The sequence below is a fragment of the Athalia rosae genome, chromosome 7 (genome assembly GCF_917208135.1).
Source record: "Athalia rosae chromosome 7, iyAthRosa1.1, whole genome shotgun sequence".
In the NCBI taxonomy this organism is placed as follows: domain Eukaryota; kingdom Metazoa; phylum Arthropoda; class Insecta; order Hymenoptera; family Athaliidae; genus Athalia; species Athalia rosae.
In genome coordinates, this window is record NC_064032.1 from 2,090,815 (window position 1) to 2,110,711 (window position 19,897).

General features: G+C 38.0%; 3 protein-coding genes across 15 annotated transcripts in view; 1 reads left to right on the plus strand and 2 right to left on the minus strand.

Annotated features, from left to right (window-relative positions):
* LOC110116774 (MTRF1L release factor glutamine methyltransferase) overlaps positions 1-19,897 on the minus strand; it is a 20,152-nt gene continuing 255 nt past the window's right edge. The window contains exons 1-8 of one of the 12 annotated variants that reach the window (XM_048657823.1): positions 18,944-19,877; positions 17,430-17,531; positions 15,477-17,297; positions 14,693-15,126; positions 14,449-14,537; positions 14,145-14,358; positions 13,819-14,066; positions 13,350-13,756 (exon numbers count right to left, since the gene is read on the minus strand). In XM_048657823.1, the coding sequence (XP_048513780.1) occupies positions 13,513-13,756; positions 13,819-14,066; positions 14,145-14,358; positions 14,449-14,537; positions 14,693-14,938 (1,041 nt within the window). In that variant the 5' untranslated portion in view covers positions 14,939-15,126; positions 15,477-17,297; positions 17,430-17,531; positions 18,944-19,877 and the 3' untranslated portion in view covers positions 13,350-13,512. Of the gene's footprint in view, positions 625-686; positions 866-950; positions 1,119-1,228; positions 1,447-1,524; positions 1,691-1,769; positions 1,959-2,100; positions 2,325-13,349; positions 13,757-13,818; positions 14,067-14,144; positions 14,359-14,448; positions 14,611-14,692; positions 15,127-15,476; positions 17,298-17,429; positions 17,532-17,601; positions 17,621-18,034; positions 18,175-18,501; positions 18,650-18,943; positions 19,878-19,897 lie in introns of those variants that run through there. The other 11 variants (XM_048657825.1, XM_048657824.1, XM_048657827.1 and 8 more) reach the window with 11 other exon arrangements.
* On the minus strand, positions 2,788-4,476 carry LOC105689239 (vacuolar protein-sorting-associated protein 36). Its single transcript, XM_020854174.2, has 6 exons — positions 4,272-4,476; positions 4,000-4,195; positions 3,551-3,918; positions 3,312-3,476; positions 3,022-3,237; positions 2,788-2,963 (listed from the first exon to the last, which is right to left on the minus strand). Exons 1-6 carry the CDS (start codon positions 4,365-4,367, stop codon positions 2,793-2,795), a joined length of 1,212 nt encoding a protein of 403 aa, XP_020709833.2. The 5' UTR covers positions 4,368-4,476; the 3' UTR covers positions 2,788-2,792.
* On the plus strand, positions 6,000-13,276 carry LOC105689237 (bestrophin-4). Of its 2 annotated transcripts, none has more exons than XM_012406115.3 (8): positions 6,000-6,154; positions 6,726-7,293; positions 8,749-9,069; positions 9,256-9,832; positions 9,924-10,225; positions 10,585-10,808; positions 10,883-11,117; positions 11,208-13,276. In XM_012406115.3, exons 2-8 carry the CDS (start codon positions 7,223-7,225, stop codon positions 11,542-11,544), a joined length of 2,067 nt encoding a protein of 688 aa, XP_012261538.1. In that variant the 5' UTR covers positions 6,000-6,154; positions 6,726-7,222; the 3' UTR covers positions 11,545-13,276. The 2 variants fall into 2 exon arrangements, with proteins under 2 accessions (XP_012261538.1, XP_012261539.1); XM_012406116.3 differs by having other exon boundaries at positions 6,006-6,255.

Sequence of the window (19,897 nt, forward strand, 5' to 3'; positions counted from 1 at the left end):
TTCCGTGTGTACAAACAATCAGTCGGTTTATTCAATACATTATTGACAATTATTGATGATTTAGAAATTTTTCTAAAATACTCGCAAATAGAAATTGAAAATCGATCTGAGCTAATAGCTATTGTTCACACGTGATTTTTTAATACCTCGCATTGTGACTGTTTTCTGCCACGCGAAAGACCCTTACACCCCGCGCCACGATAGCATTATCTACCTACATTTTGAGTTCGAGAAAAAATTAACTACCTAGTTAAGTGAATGTGAATAGACATATATGTATAGATTAGTATATAATGAGCCAATAATGAGCAACTATTATTGGCTACTGATCATTGTTGTGCTTATAGCGCTTTGAATTTTTTGCCCCTCTTAAAAATAACTCGAAGTATGGAGCTTCGAGGTCGAGTCTGAAGTTACGTTAGAAACCACGTAACGGTGCACTGAAACCCTTAGATACACACTTATGTTACTCATAAATATAAAATCATTCGAAGAAATCTGCAACCTCGGCCAGTTCACGAACTCTCGCTTGTTCATGAGCCCATCGATCTTCCGCTAGCCGTTCGCTGACCACCCATTTGTCGTGGTAGACTCGTTGACCGCAACCAGGACACTTTTTTCCCCCTAAGAATTATGTATTCCATTTTGGTTATTCGCCTAATGTCAACGCTGGATAAAGTACGTACCGTGGAACGGTGGAGTTTTCATATAAGTTATGAGGCATTGCTGATGAAACAAGTGACTGCAGTAGAGTCTTTCAATGTGCAAGTCTGAATTTTCGTCTGTCACAGCATCTTGGGGATTACACGGGAGACAGAGATCCGTGCATAGTTGGCAATGCTCGTCCGGAAGCGTTTTTACCGATCTGATCAGAAGAGTATTGCTCGATGAGACATCCGAAGCCACAGCTTATGGCTCCATGAAACGAAACACATGAGTATAATACATACCTAATGAGAAAAGAGACGACTGTACAGAGAGAGGGCTTTGGCTTGAACGGCAGCTGATTAGGCAGCTTTTTTAATGGAGCTTCAACGCATCTTCTCCCCAGTTCTTTACCTTGACCCACCAAGTGACGAGTAAATACAGGGGGAAAATTTGTATCGATGTCTTCCAAGCTATATGGAAATTAAGGACTGAATTACATAGAAGTTATGAGAGAGACAAGCGCAAGATGTGAATGTGTGAATGAAAAATAATTACACAGTGTTCCATTATTATCTCTCACCTTACAGAAATATCGGGATAATTATCAGGAACTAATATCTTAGTTTTGAAATAGTATAACCCTTGACAGATCTTGAGATTAATTCTTGAATTTTTTTGTTTCAATTGTAGCTTGTCACATTCTCCCAACAATTTTTTAAGCGTTGCTATTTCATCGTAACAACAACATAGAGAATTTTCGTGAATAAAATTCCTAATGAACTTGAGAACTGGTAAAACCTGTAACACATTTTCTTGTAGAAAATAATCTTTGAGATGAAGTGTACAAATAAAATAGTATAGTGATATTTGAATTACCTGAGCTTTACCCAAAAGCTTCTTGCACTCCTGTTCACAAACATTCGTCAAGCCAGCAAGTAGATTATCTGACAATGTTTTGCTTTTCAATTCAACCAGCAGAGGTGTTTTAGGATAATCTTCAGGGAACTGAGCGCAAATAACGATCTTCTTAAATGTAGTTTTTCTGTAAATAAATCGCCATGAAGATTGAATTAAATACAGATAATCAAGATTTATTTAGTTGGTGTTCACAAGCCTCTTACGTTATTTCCACCCTGACCATAGTTCTGACACAGGAAACAAGTCGGCTACCTTCGACCACATTATGACACAGTTTTGATAGCTCTTGTAATTCATCTTCAATAAATCCCATGGAAGTTATAAACGTGCTTTAGCCAGGTTCACAGATATGCCGATGAGGTTGAGCCGTTCAAAGCATTATAAAAAGACTGCTGTAAAAAAAAAAATGATTTTTCTTTGTAAATCAGACTATTAAATGATAGGAAACGAAATAAGATTCATTTTTTAATCACGTTCGTTCACGTGAATTGTAGTTGCAAATTGTTCATAATACATAATGGTATGAAAAGTAACCTTAAAGTCAATTGATCATCTATGTATTTTTTTATTTCGATGAGAGGTTTAAAAAAAATTCTCACTTTCTAAAATCGTTTCAGCTCGTGTATTGGCAAATCTAGTAAAAGTCGTGTACTGTAATCACACTAAATTATAGTTATCTACACAAATATTTATCTCTCCCTTCAAATACTACGACAGCCATATGACGTACGCAATGGTATGTGCCTACGTATTGTGGCCATTTGTGGCTAGGTATGACAGTCAACTGCGGCGTTCGCGGCGAACTTGAACTTCAAACTGTATGATGATGTATAGCTTCAAAGAGAAATTTTTGTACATCACTTTTGACGTCACTGATGGTTACGAACAAGTTTCAAACGAAAAATCATCGTATTTTTTAAAATAGTTGAATTTATAATTGGCAATATACAAGTTCCATGAGGATATAGTGTTTACTTATCCTATATCAGCAAGCTGCATATTATAGGAAAAATTATACAAATAAGGCACAAAAATATACAAGCATTTTTTGCTCTCTTTCAAAAGAGTAACTTTTTGTAGAAGTTTGTTTCAACTATTATGCTGATTGAAAATCGATTTACAGCGTTATAAATTGTGGATTATGCATATACGCATACATAAAGCAATGTAACGAATCGTACGATATTTCTAGTTTTCTTTTTTCTCATTTTAAGGACCTGTGGCATTCAGGACTGGGTGAGAAACAGATTGGGATAGAACTTCAATGCCTCTATCGTATCATCCCTACAAGCTTTTCCATGTAGCTCTGTAACTATCAGTCTCTCCCGCGCCAACAAGATAGATATTCCCTCGGATTGTGCCAGTTCCTCAACCGTTATGGAACCTTTCTCCTCCAACTGAAGTAAAACGGCATATTAAGAGAGGAACTCGATTCCAAAATAATATGCAACTCACCAGCGCTTCTATGGCTTGAACAATGACTTCTTCATTGTGAGAAGCCAACTGAAGAACCATGGCACCACTGTCAAAGGTTCTTAAAATCACAGGTAAATTGAGTGGCGCCAATTGCCGGCTAGCATTTAATACATCTTCAGGAGACAGAAGCTCCAAACCTCTAGCTCTGTTCACTCTACAGTAGACATCAGTTAGGGCCATTATGCCACCAACCTCCTGAGAAAATTTATGGCTGGATATCAATCGAATATGAAGAGAGCTTGAATTTGGAACAAGTTTCTGCTACAAACCCTTAAAGGTTCTTCCAAAATTTGTGCCAACTCCCTTGCCAACTGCCTAAAGTACTCATTGCTGCTTTTATATGCATCTCTGGTGACTGGGTCATCAATACCTAAGCTCATCAAGTAGGATTTGAACCTCACTGTTTCATCTTCAGTGATATCACCTTGCTTATCCTACGAGCAAATTGAAACTCCTTAATAATCTGTGATTGCCCAGTCTAGAATGTGAGAGTAAGCGTTGTACCGACTCTTATCTTGGTGGAAATAGTCTTGGAAATTGCGACCATATCCTTGGCCATTTCCATAAGCTTGTGCAGGTCCTGGAAGGCCATGGATATACTCTCGTCGGTAGCCTTTTGCTTTTCCTGCAAGCTTCGTTCGATACCGACAATACCTGTCCTCGTTTTAATGACTGGCAATTGCGGGGGTTGGTTTGCTTTCATGTGAGCAGAACCACCTGGTGAGTAGGAAATGGGGGTAATGGTAGTGACTAATTCCCAGGCTCTTTTAGTAATAGCGTCGGCAATGCATGAAATAATATTGGGATCCATTCCTTCTTTGAACGATAGTTTTATGTAGTTATTAGCGCTGTGATTAACAGGCCCAGGCATCTTGTCTGCGAATTATCAAATAAGAAAGATTGACATCGCCAGGGAGTAGGCAAAATTCCATGTGATAGTCTGTTAAAATGAATTACCAACAGCAGGTTCAGCCAGGTGTAAAATAATTTTTTTGCTTCTGCCAAAAGAAAATGCTCCGGGACTTTCCTCCTCAAAGAATATTATGTACCTCAGAGATAATGAGAGGCACGTAAGCCCTCGAGGTATGTCACCAGGTCTTCCCCATAGAATTCTGTGATTTGTCAACACCACTTCACCACCCTCGAAAGACGTCTGTCAAATAATTATTCGCTCAAGTTAGAAGCGTAAATTTTTTGGAGCTTAAATTATCAAAAACAATCCTCGTTACCTTCGAGTCTCCATCGTAAAGTTTTACAGCTTTTTCTCGCTTCAGAAATATCTCGTTTAGCTGAAGCCGCGCTTCAGCGTATTCAAATCTATTCATTTCGACAGAAAAATTATATAAATTTTTCGGACGTCCAGTACTCTCGTTTATATTCAGTTGAGGTTTATTCAGGGTTAGGTTGAGTTAGCGAGTATTAAATTATTTGTTCGCATAGCAAGTTTAACAACAATAAACGGATGGCGCCACCGTATGGTTAATAAACTTCCAAGATTCTCCCCAATCTAATCTCACCCTGGCTGCCGGACGCAATAATGATGCATCCCGAGTTTCGACTATCGATAGATGCAACAATTCAAACTGTGGTATGCGATAGATAATTCAAAAATACTCGGACGACCGCACGTAATAAAGAATTTAGCTTGGGGACAAAGAAAAGATTATTCCTGATTCTTATTTCTCAAGTGATGATCTAACAAATTCCTTAGATACATTTCAAGATGTATCAAGTCCCTGCATCGATATTACGAGTAATTATACCTACAGTTTACATAATTAGGTTCTTTCATACGTCAGTCCTATGATTAGATCGTAATTGAGTTGCGTTTTACGTAACATGATTGTTGAAACAGAAAATAGGGAGATGAAACGGAAGAGAGAAAAGCAAAAAGGAATGCGATGAATTATTTGAAGAAATTCTGACATTACTTCGCATCCAAAGGGGAAAAATTGGAGAAATTATATACCGCGGGCTTCCTTCTCTGCGATTCATCCAAAATCATACCACTGACAATGAGTAAATTCGCTGGTGGGTGAAAATGAGGTCGCGCAAAAGTAGCGAGATAATGTCGTTGAGGAATCGGTATAAGGATATAATATATGATGTAGTATGGTATAATATGTAACGCAGAGCTAAAATGACTCGTCGTTAAAACGGTTATCGCCCTTTCGCAACGACCACGTAATTTTTGGCGGTGACGCATCACCAGCCGTAATATTATGTACGAATGTATACCATCGCCGGTGTATACCTGGGTATGGAAATGGACCTAGTATTCCCCTTTGAATACGTATTATCGCAGTAACGAACTATTTGCTATTCACACTTCAACCGATCACATGCATATTGCGTACCTCAAACACGACTCTTCGCCTCTGCGTATGATACATATGAATTTTTGGGATTCAAAAATCTCGTAATTACAATCCTTACAATTTATTTATAAACCTCGAGCGGCTGTTGTTGGATCTGAAAACTTCAATCTCCGCCAAAATTTAATTTCATGGTTCTCGACGCCAACGATTATTCCCTTACGCCCAAACTTTAACACGCATCAGCAGATTTTTAAATTTGGAAAAATACGGTGCAACAATATCGTTTATAAAGCCATAACTTAAGTCGACCAGGAAAAGTCTGATAAGGTTCGTTCTAAGAAAATATATCGTCGGAATCTTATGCCGGATATTATACTGCATGTGTATGAAATGCATACACACGTCAACGTAGAGTGAACTCTGCCCTTTCATACATGACTAACTTTTTATACAATTAAGCGACCTACCGGAAACGTTAATAAAATCTGACTCCGTTGCGTATCATAAAACATTAGGCAAATAATAAACGATATTAACACACCCCCGTAATGTATAATAAACGCTATGAAATTCGACGTCGGGTTCTACATTATCTACTTGTCGGGCGTCGCGACGCGGAACACGGCCCATTGCTTTGCATCAAAAACTTTTTAGTCAGCTGTCAGCAGCAGTAGAGTTTGGTCGCACGCTGTGTCTGGGCGAATCGAGCACATGGGCGCGAGTTTGGCTTTAATTACGTACCACACACATAATTACAACGTCGGTGACTCGATTTATGAGGAAATTCGATTAATGTGAGGATTAGTACTTAGAATTTATTATGATTGTGAATTGCTCATATCGAGTGGGCGATTAATAAGTAAGCGACTTGCAGTGCTGTGCCATGTGTAAAATTGTTGGTATAAATAAAACTCTTTGTTCTATAAGCAATTTTCAGTTTGACGTAACGTGTAAAGTGCAAAAATTATTGGACGTATTCATGTAAACATTTCTTTAGATCCACTACTTTCACCCACATAATTTATTCTACAAATCTGCGGGCGAATAGTTCGGTTTACGGAATATTTTCGCTATATAGAATTTCCCCCGACCCCTCCAATCTGGTCTATTTGCATGTCGCTTACCTGTGTTCATTGATTATATTTCACCTCTTCATGGAATTGCCAAAATAATTTTTGCACCAAGTGCCACGATTGATTGAATATTTTTACGAAATAAATTGGTTCATAGTAGCGTTTTATTGTTGCTAATCTTCAGCCCTATAATAGCAATCATTTATCAGTCGTATGAAACAATTAGAGAATATGTCGCAGAGTATTTCTGGTTTTCAAGGTGTGAAAAATTCAATCATTATCTATCTTTCAGATATACGAATGCCCGCTGACAACGAATGACTCAGAACAAATTCTACTTGTTCAAATGATAAGGAAAATAACAGAGAAATAGCAGGATACAATACATGAATAATAGAAAACCAACGGTGCCTCCTGACGTAAATTTACAATTCTACAAATCTGTGAATAACCAACAATAAGCAAGATTACATAACAACGAGACTAGTGTGTGAGGTATCAAACAACCGTGAACTGGCTGGCCTTCACCTGCTGAAGTCTGACATTTTTTTGCCTAATACATCACCGTCAATTTGGAACCATAATCTTAATGCTAATAAGTATCGTGCCTCATCTCAACACGTTTTTTAATGAGGAGTTTTCGATAACAACCAGGCTAATTGAGAGACGACAACATGTCAAAAATAGTTGATGTTTCTTAACGCTGCTGATTTGTTCTGTAGAAATTAAATGCCTGAATAAAGAAGGCATTTCTTTACCTAATTAAATCTTGACAAAGACTTTGAGAAGATGACCGTCACCTATACAGCTGAGGTTGCTTCTTGCCGAGGATTTGGCTGCTTCCTCAAACTGTTGCTCAGGTAAGGATTGCGGTGGGAAAATAGTCGGTGAAGTTATCTATTTGCTATTTTGCTATTTCCTCTTGCTGTAGAATACTAGGTATTTTTCTACAAGACTTTGTTCCAGGAAGATAAATGTAGATAACTAGACTGTCACTAGCTCCTCCTACTCAGACAGTATCCTCTCAAGTTTCTTGATCTTGATTTCTAATGATATGTGATTTTTATGAAAACGAACTCATGTCCCAGTATTTTTAATAAACCATTGAAATCACTGCAGGAATACTAATTCTGTATAGAGCTTAACTTGAATCATAGTTCAGCTATCAATCCAATTCAATTATACCAGATATAAATGGTAACACAGATTAAAAATTAACAGAAACTGTTCTTTTTCCTTTTTCAAGTCTGATTACCAATCATAATGTCAGTGATAAAGGTGCAAAAAAATAAGCTTTTCAATTACAAATTAGAATCCTATCTTCTACACAACTCCTGACAGTGATAAAATTTAGCGTAGAAGCTCACCACACTTCCTGTTCACACAATCCTGCTGATACCAGTGAGATTTTCATAAGAGATATAATAGTTGAATTGAGCATAATACTTCTCGTTCTCTGCAATTCATTGTAAATGGTGACAATTTTAACTAGTTTGCAAATTCTGAGAACATTACTGTTTCTGTGTCCTGTGTATTCACATCATTAGTCATCAAAATTTACCGACAAAGAGTTTTGAAGTTTATCAATTGTGATTCAATTTAAGATTTCCTTGTATCACGTTGCTCAAACTTTTATGCTAGCCAAATGAAAAAACTCAACCAACAATCAGGCTGGTTTTAATCGTGCTGTTAATTATGAATTCAGATAAGAGATACATGCACATGGCTTACAGTACGTAATTTCTAGTTTCGTTGAGTAACAAACGTATAGGATTTCAACCAATTGAAACGATGTTAAAGATTGAATACATGTGCAGTCGCGTTTAGTATTGAGAAGAAAATTTTCTATTTCAGGATTTTTTTTTTGCCTCAGCTATTGACGAAAATTTGTCAATGTAATGCGGTGCACAGAGTACATATTACATAATTTACTATCAGTTATTAGAAGAGTGAGAAAACTTTTCTAGGAAATTCATTTATTGGATGGTCTTGTGTGTCTATTTCTGTGCTCTATTTGTTTTCTGTGCCAGAGCCTGAATAGTCAAAGTGATAAATATGTTATCTTGATCAACCCGTAATTGTGTGAGATAAGTTATTTTATACACTGAATGACACTTGTCACTGATACCCTACACAACATGTCTGTCATACTTTTCAATTTACACTCCAGAGTTGTGTCATTTTTTATGCTTAACACCTGAAGAATCATCATTATTTCATCCACGTGCAACTAATAAAATTTGAAAAAAATGTCCTCATTTACTGAGTCAGTAAATTTATGAATATGCCTCATTTTATGCTTTTCTATTTTACAGATGGAGGGCCAGTGTTTATAAACTGGTATGGATGGACTTAACGGCTTTTTTAATGCTGTACTATTCATTTTCACTTGTCTATCGTTTTTTACTGGATGAAACACAAAAATTAACATTCGAACACGTAGTCACCTATTGCAAAGAGTACAGCGACCTTATCCCATTGTCATTTGTGCTTGGTTTTTATGTTAGTCTTGTGATGACCCGGTGGTGGGCTCAGTACATGGTAATCCCATGGCCAGACTCCATAGCGGTCTTTGTTTCTGCAACGATTCATGGCCAAGATGAACGGGGGAGGCTCATGAGACGTACCATTGTGAGGTACGGTAACCAGGTAGACATTAATTACTTATTGAAACTATAGCATCGTATCCGATGTCTTTTTTTTTTGAGTTCTTGATTACCATGCAAACCACGAAAAGGAATAAGAGTTCGGTTATCAATATGAACAGTAACGTGATACTCTGTATCTTTCATATTTACTCATTATTTTTTTCTTCTTTCCAGATACACTTGCGTCTGCCTTACACTTGTTCTCACAAATATATCCCCAAGAGTTAAAAAGCGGTTTCCAACTTTAGACCATTTTGTGGATGCAGGCTTACTCCTAGAAAATGAGCTTGCAATATTTCAGAGTTTGAATGCAAAGTTTCCTAAGCCGAGCAAGCACTGGCTACCAATCGTTTGGGCCTCAAGCATCGTAACCCGAGCTCGCAAAGAAGGTCGAATCCGTGATGATTTCGCCGTTAAAACTTTAATAGACGAATTAAATAAGTTCAGAGGCAATGCCGGAAGACTCATACACTACGACATGATCAGCATACCTCTAGTCTATACCCAGGTCGTCACTCTGGCAGTATATACGTACTTTTTAACTAGTGTTATGGGCAGACAGTGGACCGAATCGGGTGATGGAAGCAGTGCCGAGACTGGGACAATTGTAGATAAATATTTCCCTGTATTCACAACTCTGCAGTTCTTTTTTTACATGGGGTGGCTCAAGGTTGCCGAAACTCTGATTAACCCATTTGGTGAGGACGATGACGACTTTGAAGTTAATTGGATCATTGATAGGAATTTACAAGTAAGATTGGCTATCTCTGATCCGCACTTTTTGGACTTGAGTCGAACAAAACTCACTCCAACACTATTAAATTTATCTCATGTTTTATTAGGTCAGCTACCTTATCGTAGACGAAATGCATCATGAACATCCTGAGCTGATTCGAGATCAATACTGGGATGAAATCTTTCCTATCGAACTGCCATATACTGCAGCTGCACAGCCCTTCAGAGAAGAACATCCTGAGCCTTCAACAGCTGGTATTCAGCTTTCTGCTGCTCAGCAGGAACTTCAACCATCGTCAGTAAGAATCGAAGATCTGGCACCAGAATACAATTCCAAATTCCATACAGAGATTGCAGATGATGCTGCTTCTGGGATACATTTTACAGCTGGTGGTGGAAAAATATCCAGGTAAAATGTATACCTAGTACTTCATTTAATACAAACAAAAATTATGATGGACTTCTCATTGATATAGTTTTGAATTCAGATAAACTTCTCATTTGGCATTCCGTTATCAATTTTTTTTCTCTTCATTTCATCGCACTTGCGCAGCCCCAGCTGGCTGATGGATTATTTTTACAAAGGATTGTAAGTTTTCTTAATAATCATTTCCAGCAATTTAAACTATGCAGATGTGATGTTATACCGTTGTTAGTATTTGACTGTGGATGAAGCTGTATCATATGTAGTCGATAATCCTTTGTGTCGTTTCATTGGATGATTATACGTATTCATAAATTTTAATACCGAGTAATGTGCCCATGCAGAAGCGGAAGTAGAGTCAGTACGAGGGAGCGACGATTCAGCGGAGGTTCGACACCTAGCAACATTAGTGGCTCACTGACAAGAGTAAACAGCGTAACAAGTGTTTTGAAAAGACTATTCAGTAAAGAGGATCGACCAGATGGCAATAAGAGCGCAGATGGCACCAGAACTCCTGCCAGGATGCCTAATTCAAGCTCTGCAGCTTCCTTGCAAACTCGTTTCCCAGGTAATTATTACTATCAGCTGCTGTCTAATCATTTTCTCTTCTTTATAAAACAATTTTAATCCCTGATATTTCAGGCGGAGGCTCGATGAGAATTGGAGTAATCGAAGAGGTTGATGAACAGATGACTATGACTTCAATGCGGCCAGAAACTCGGCCTCACGTTAATAGCATTTTTCCACAAGGTCCTCCACCACCCACCGCACCAGTGAATGTTCCAGGCTCAGTTTCAAACGTCAATGGCCGTAATACTTCAGAAATTTTATCAACCAGCGCCCCAGCTGCTGCAGTTCGATCAGTCAACCCAACAAGGTACGTATTTCTGAGATATTGGATAACCCTGAATACAAAGTACAACTCCTGTAGTAATTACTATCTATTGATCGGCTGATCTATTTTCAGGGCACAGCGTACAACGCAATCTGCCCGCTCTAGTGCTGCTTTTGAGCCTGCAACAAGCTATAGTAGCGGACAAGTAAACGAAGCTGATAATATCAGTTTAAGTAGTTCAAGCACCGTGAGTTCAGATGACGAATTTTCAAAACTAAAAACGGAAAGAGAAAAACAAAGACGGGATAGAACAATTCTCAAACTTGCGAGAAGCATAAGTGCTCAAACGCAGATTAATCAAGCGGGGCGCCTTGGTGCTGGCGATTCTGAGGCTCTCCTAACCGAGTTGGGTCACTCTTCTCGAATTTCACTCAGGCCAAGAGACGATAATTTCAGTGACCATGTTTAGAGGGGCCAAAGAAAAAGCGAACTGCTTCAAATTTAGACAAAATATTCTAGAGAAGCCAAGAACGACAATACATTTGAATGAGTCGATCTGATTGCCATATAACGATATGTATTTCATTACTATGAGGTGAAAACTGACCCGGTTATTGATACCACGATTTTTAATTAGACGACTTTTTTATGATAAAAATCAGGTGCTTTGTATTAATCACCGCTGAATTGTCACCAATTTATATTATGTAAAAATACGTCACTGCTCAATTGATATAGGTAGTATGATATATTCCTTACATTAAGTTATGCTCTGAGAAGGTTAACAGAATTCCTAAATTTCTTATAAGAGTTGAATAATGATAATAACCACGACTAAATTCCATTTAAATTTGGACCGTACTTAAGTATAGCGTTAGTAACAATATACCTTATCGCACTTGGGAGTGCGAGGAAAATTAAAGCTAATTATGATATTAAATGTTCTGAAGTTATTCCCAAGTTGCAAGTAGTGAGAACAATTATTACTTTCAAAAAATATCGGGTGGATACCTCGGTTGTGGTTTAGTAAGTTTTCTAATATTTTAAACAATTTTCTAACAATAATCGCCTTAAGCTTCATTGCACAAAATTACCTAGTTCATGCATATTGATGCATAACTTAGAGATCGTCAGTGACGAGTTACTTATTATCACCATCAATATTATTGTTATTGTTATCGTTATTGATTCATATAACTATATTTAAGCAGATGCAGACTAGTAGCGATTTAGATAGACAACTTGATAGTCTTTTAAATTATTTTACGACGGTGGTTTATAAATAAGTCACGAATATATGTCTGCTGATCATTTGATATGCTCAAATCAGTGTTCTATCGTGACACATTATTCATTGAATCAGAACTTGAAAGAATAACATTTATGATAACGGTTCTAAAAAGGTATCTGTTTGCTTACGCATTATAGGTATTTTTATGTTTGTTTTCGCAAGATAAGCGTCAAGACCTTAAGTTCACTCATTAAATTCGGTTGTTCATACTAATAAGACGGCACGCGATGCAACGGTGAGATTCGTAGAAAAATCGAAAGATTTTTCGGTCGTGATAAGAGTAATGAACTTTTTATCAGAAATATCTACTGCCAGTTATCAGGCAAGGCTTATCTATGCCTATGTTACGTGCCTACACATGGTGCCTATGTTTTGTACGGAAAGTTGCAATTTCTTGTATCATTATACCCATTTAGGCTTAATCTCCTTCTTGCTATTTGAATGTGCACAAAAGCAAACCACTGAACGAATCAATAAACATTCCCACAATCAGGCTTTTGCCTGTTCGCCTTATCGATGAATACAATCTTGCGTGAGGATTCTTGCTCATTTTACCCATCGCGTACGTATTGTACTTAGATAATTATACTTAAACAAAACTCATTGTGAGTCGTGAAAGTTCAATGGGCAATGTCATCTCATTACAGACTCGCAAGGTACTTGTTATTTTAAACACATACATTTGTGTGTTTCAATTCCTTAGCCTTTAAGTGGTCCTTTGTTAAAAATTAATGATTTCAACACTAACTACTAGGATGTAATAGAGATTTATTAGTATTGGAAATTTAGTCTGGATACAGACATTCCAAAGATGGAAGAATTGGTGCTCTAAGTACGCATTGCCACGCTACGCGCATCCATCATAGTTTAACCAGTATTATTGTTGCAATAAATTATTTCGTCCCGATAATGGATTATTGATTATTACTTTTCATCACCCTCAGATACATGAAATAACCGGAAGTCAAGTGATTATACACAAATATAAGAAAACGATTCTTTATTGAAGATTATTAATTACCCATGATCAGAAGATTCATGCGTGCAATGATAGGAAATATAAATTTTGTCTATAACTTCGTTGACAAAAACCGTTTCAGTGCAAGCTTAAAATTAGGAATTCTAACAAGTAACTAATTATTAACTTTACTGTAATTTCGATAATTCAACAAATCTATCATTGCAACAGTAATCTTTGTAAATGTGTTCATGGAACAGATTGAGTTTGGTGTATTTCTTGGTAAAGAATTCAATATATTCAGGATGCAAGTGGTCAACCTCCATAAAAAGCAGGCCTGAGGGGACCAGTGCTTTTGACGCATATTTCATTAGAGCCTTGATGGTGTTTAAACCATCTTTACCACCGTCTAATGCTCGCAGATCTTCATATCTGCAAATGAAAGATTTCAATTTCTATTCGAAAGAGTGATCAAAGTAACGTGCCAAACTAACATTTTAATTTCCGGAGCTAAGTCTGGTAATTTTCCAGTTGGTATGTATGGCGGATTACTGACAATAATGTCAAACTGCTCCTCCTCAATCTTTGGGGCTTTTTCAACAGTGTTAAGTAATTTGATTTCTCCATTTTCACGCAGAATAGCATTTAGAATCTCCATGTTATCCTGGAGCCCTAAAGCTTCTGCGTTTTGCTTTGTCAAATGGCAGGCATACAAGCTTCTGTCTATTGCTGTGCATTTTATCTGGAATAACGATAGGAAAGAAACTGCAAAAATGGAACGCAATTTCTACCCAACAATACGAAAAATGAAAGCTGCTACCTTATTATTTGCATGAACAAGAGCTAAGGAAATGGCTCCAGAGCCACAACCAATATCCAGAATTTTACAACATTCTGTTTTCATTGCAGCAATACGCCTCAGTACGATGTCAACAAGAATCTCTGTCTCTGGCCTTGGTATGAACACCGGAGGTATCATCTTAAGAGTAATATCTCTAAAGTCCCATTCGCCAATAATGTATTGAACCGGCATTCTAGAAGAAACAAACTGCTGAAGTTTGTTGTAAAATAAGAGGCCCATCTTGGCATTGAAGATCAAAATAGTTCGCTTAGCGAGCACCCACCTAGACATTCTGCACTCGCATAAAGCAAGAAGTTTGCTGACTTGATCTTCGGAAAGCTGTTGTTCGGGGATGTTGGCCAAGTCCATTATCTGAATAAGTCGTTGCTACTGTCACGCTGGATGAAAAATTATTTCTTAGATCATAAGACACACCCCCCCTATACTACGCAGAAGACTGAATTATTCCTGATGAATAGCACTCCTGACATTCTTGGGAACTAAGAATCAGGAAACATTCCAGTTACCTTTCTTGTTCCAAGAATGTGAGCCAGAATGTGCTCAATTGATTCGACTGGCTCCGAAATCCCTTCATTTTCGAATCGGTGACTCCAATGTTTAACAATCTCCGCAACTGTGGAAGGTTTCTTCTCACAATTGGAGGAATAATATTTATTAGTTTGCCTAGAAGTTTCTCTGATGCCTCTTAATATATTCTTGCATCTTGAGAGAGTCGTGGGATTACAACACCCAAGTATTTTTGAGGACATCATTTGTTCCTGTTCGAAATTCGATGGAAGTAAATCTCAACCACGTTCACTAGACACGATCTTTGATCTTCTGAATTGAAGCGTGATTATTTTATTTTTTCACTTATCACTGGATATCGCGTTGCTTATAACACTTGTAATTCGTTGAATAGATCGTTCAATGCGGTATTAAACCCCAGGGGATGGCGCCACTGCCACAGAAAAAAGTGGGAAATGTTGAATACAAATTGGTTCTGTCTACAACCAGGGTACCGTCATATTCAGAAAAACGTCAGGTATAAACGCTTCGCATTCATTCGCACCGCCAAATGTCACTGACCAATTCGTTAGTCATGTAAAAGATGTACGATAGTACTAAAAAACATTTTTGCTAGTTTCTCAACAGAAAAGATCACCACCGCTGTGGTGCGCCAAGGTTTTACGTAAAATTATCTACGAAATGTGTGATGAGATGGATACGATAGCTTTCTATGCAAGATATTCATTTTGTGCCTATTTGTTTTCAATTTTGCAAGAATCAAATATCCATTATTGAACTTACTTGCAGTGACTGCGTTCAGAGGTATTGTCAATAAGTCATAGCAATGTAGTAGGTCATCTGATGTCATCCTCGTTATTAACATTTTGAGGCTTTCTCAGGAACTCCAACACCTAAAACATTTCATTTCCGATCACAACAGAAATACTGCTCGGTGTACATCCATTGCCTCGAGGTCTTCTCTGAGGAAGACCCCGCTCACTGCGGTGCCCTGAAACATATAGCAGATGTGATTAGTATGGAAATAATAATGAAGCAAAAATTTGTCTTATCCGAGGACTTCATCGACAAAGACCCCGCTCACTAGTAGACCTGCAACATACAGCATTTGAGATTAGTTTGAGATATTCGTGTAAGCCATGTATTTTCTAACTGAAGATCTCTGGCAGGCTAAATCCTCTCACTAGAAGACCTGAAACATTCAGCAAATGAACGTGAGTATATGATGGAAGAAGATGCAAAGTTCGAGTCTGAGCTCTAATCACACACAAACCAGCTGCGAGACTCTCAACTACGCAAACAGATGCATAAAACAATAAGAAAGATTCATTTAACTATGTAATGATAGAGACAAGGAAAAGGAAAAGAAAAGAGTGAAAGCATAGAGAATTGGTGGCATGACGGTCGGCGATCCTCTTCCAGATGATGGCTTCAGGCTCAGCATCCCTCCTCGACTCAGTGCTCCACGTTAGCACCGAGACAAGAGAGAGCATGTTGCCCAGTCCCACAATCGCTTGGCTCTACATTTTTTATTTTGAAGCTAAGACTTACAATAAGTTATTCAAGCATAAGTGACTCGACTATTCTAAGCAAGAATCTGAGAATCAATTAACTGACAAAGAGCAAGTTTTATAGATCTTGAGACTGGATATAAAAAAGCTATTGGAAAATGTGTGATTTTGGGAACAATGAGTGGTGTTAATAAAAATAATTAATGCCAAATAGTTGCAATTGTGGGACGCTGTGGAACGAATGAGCGCACGCGCTTACAAACTACCTGCCTAACCGAGCACGAGTCCTGCCTACCATTACGCCTATTTACCCCCCAATAAAACGGACGGATCTAATCGAACCCCAAAGTTGAGCCTGACGTTCCCAACTCCCCAGTCTCAACTCGGGGTTTTTATAAATTAAAAGCACACAAATCGCTTGACTCACACACAACACCCGGTCTACCCTTTCCTACCTATTCACCTATATTTAATTTCGATACACATTCTCATCAACACACTTACTCGATCAATCATACAACGTGGTCAGGACTTACTATGATGAGTTTCACTGTAGGGAAGGAACGGGTTAGTACATCCTATCCAAAGTTTGCAAGCTTTGAGTTGATTGTAAAAACATTAATATAGTATCTGAATATCTTATAATCTTTTGCAGAATTAAGCTGCATGTCTCAAGATGACATGTCGACTACGTTAACTCTTGTTTTAGTCAAATGAAAGCAATTACTCAAATATGTTGAATAAAGAACAAGCAAATTAATGAATCCAATTAAGAACTTGAATAGGCAATCTAAGTTATGCAACAGGTTACACAAAAATAAACATTGGTACCGCCATGCCACGCGATAGAAAAGATTGAGGAAAGTTAGACAGCAAATTTAAAGCATGCGACTTGCCAACTCTGCCGAAGTTGAATTTCTTCTTCTGGATTCACTGCATACTGGAGACCCATCCTCTGCATGCCTGCTGCCTCACTGTTCATGAAAATGTCCTCACTGTTTGAGTCTTTGCACATCACACTGCACCACTGGTGTCTTTGTAAATTTTAACGCACTACTCGAGTCCACTCACATTTCACCGCACCGCACAGAATCTGTAAATTTTCAGAAATGTCATTAGATAAGTCAACGTACTGTCTCAACCGTTGTTAAATTGGTTCTCGGTTGAACATATATCACAGCCATTGGCAGATGCCAATTATGAAGAAATATCTGACGCCACTCACCACTTTGAGAAACACACTGGAGCGTTGGATCCACTTCTCCAGGATTGTACCGCAAAAATTCATCCACAGTAGCCCACCTATTTGTAGCTTGACCGCTGTTAGCTGGAAAATAAATAAATTTGTTAGTACAGGCCATGGAATTGCGGTCGAACTCGATCTGCGCTTAACACACCTCGACATCGTAGATTTGACTCAAAAATTGCTCATTACTCGGTAACAATAGCACAAAATTTCAACAATATAATGCAAGAAAACAGACGCCTTGTTAACCAGTTCCTTCTTGTTACCGGACTTTCAAACAAATGCGGCTGGCGCGTTCTTGGAACTCGCCTCCCCTAACAACCGACCTAGCAACCGATCAACAACTACGAAAAATTTATTTAATTTATTTTATCCCGAATTTTATGCTTCTGGAATACTCGATATTCCCATGAAACGAGCAAAAATAGGTGCCAACAATGAAAAAAGCTATTACTTCCGAAGAAAAAACGAATCTGCTGTGCTATATTATGACCTACGACGCAAATTCTTTTTCTGACCCATGGGGGGTCCGCACGGCGTGGCCGACCCGATACCCCTTTAGAAAAATTCGCTTTTCTACTCACTCAGTGGTCGTCAACTGCTCCCTGCTTCTTCTAATGTAACGATAACAGTTGTCGAAGCACTTTGATGCAATAATTCGGCGTCCAACACAAAATATTTCAACAATAAAACTGAATAATGCAGGAGCTATGTCGTTGCTAACTGGCGTCCTTCGCGTCTCTAGACTTTCAAACAAATACGGGTCGCGCGTTCTTGGAACTCGCCTCCCCTAACAACCGACCCAGCAACCGATCAACAACTACGAAAAATTTATTTTATCCCGAATTTTATGCTTCTGGAATATTCGATATTACCATGAAACGAGCACAAATAGGTACCAACAATGAAAAAAGCTATCAATTTTGAAGAAAAAACGAATCCGCTGTGCTATATTATGACCTACGACGCAAATTCTTTTTCTGACCCATGGGGGGTCCGCACGGCTTGGCCGACCCGATACCCCTTTAGAAAAATTCGCTTTTCTACTCACTCAGTGGTCGTCAACTGCTCCCTGCTTCTTCTAATGTAACGATAACAGTTGTCGAAGTACTTTGATGCAATAATTCGGCGTCCAACACAAAATATTTCAACAATAAAACTGAATTATGCAGGAGCTATGTCGTTGCTAACTGGCGTCCTTCGCGTCTCTAGACTTTCGAAGAAATGCGGATCGCGCGCGTCCCTCGTACTTGCCTCCCCTAACAACCGACCTAGCAACCGATCAACAAGTACGAAAAATTAATTTTATCCCGAATTTTATGCTTTTTTATTTCTCGATATTCCCATGAAACGAGCAAGAATAGGTGCCAACAATGAAAAAAGCCATTACTTCCGAAGAAAAAATGAATCTGCTGCACTATATTATTAGCTACGACACAAATTCTACATTCGAGATGACTACCTACAATTATACATTCGAGATTTCTACTTACTCAAAGGTCACCAGCGGGTCCACACTTGTCCCAATTCAATGGAACGAGTCGTAGATAGAAAATTCGTAACAATACAGTATTTCTTCCGAAATATTTCAACGAAAAAAACTTCTAAAATAATCAGACGCGTAGTTGCTTACCGCCGTTCACCTCGAACCTTCGAGAACTAATGATCACGCGTAGAGTCGATTGTTTTCCTGGCCCAATCACATCGCGAAAGGTTGGCGGCCAAGTTTGAATTCAAGTATTCATATAAAGAGATTTGAAATTTTCAACGAGCCATCATAAAATATTAAAAAATTAGAATAACATACTATTATTGTCGTTTACAAGTGAATCGCGGGATGTTTGACAACGGTTTTAACATCAGGCCGATACGTGGTAAAAATATTATCCTGAATTCAACTCGTCTAATGAACTATTGTAATCCAATCCATGTTCTCAATACTGTCGTCAGTTGGTTTTTTTAATCTGAATATCAGGAATTCTGGTTTACATGTCACAGTCTTCCCTTCTCCTTCTAGTGGTAAAAATCTACCACCAATAATCGTAGGTAACACATGTCGAAACTAACAATAAATTCAGCAAACAACAATCATTTGAATGATGCAATACGTATAGTCCACATGATATTAGAGGTCACATTATCATAATTATAAACATTATCACCGTTGTCGTTATTATTATAATAATCAATGTTGATAGTAATAATGACAAGAGCAATTCATCGGGTAAAATTTTGAATGCGTGATCAAAAAAATCCTGGTGATCGATTCGGATTAGATGGAAATGATCAATTTCAATGCTGCATACAATAAACATGCCTGTGATAATATACGTAATTTTTGTTTATGAATTGATATCGTAGTTAAAATGCGTGTAAAATTTTTTCATCCATCTACTGTAGACCGTGATACTTGTGCAATTCAAATAAATGTCGACTATGTTCGGAGA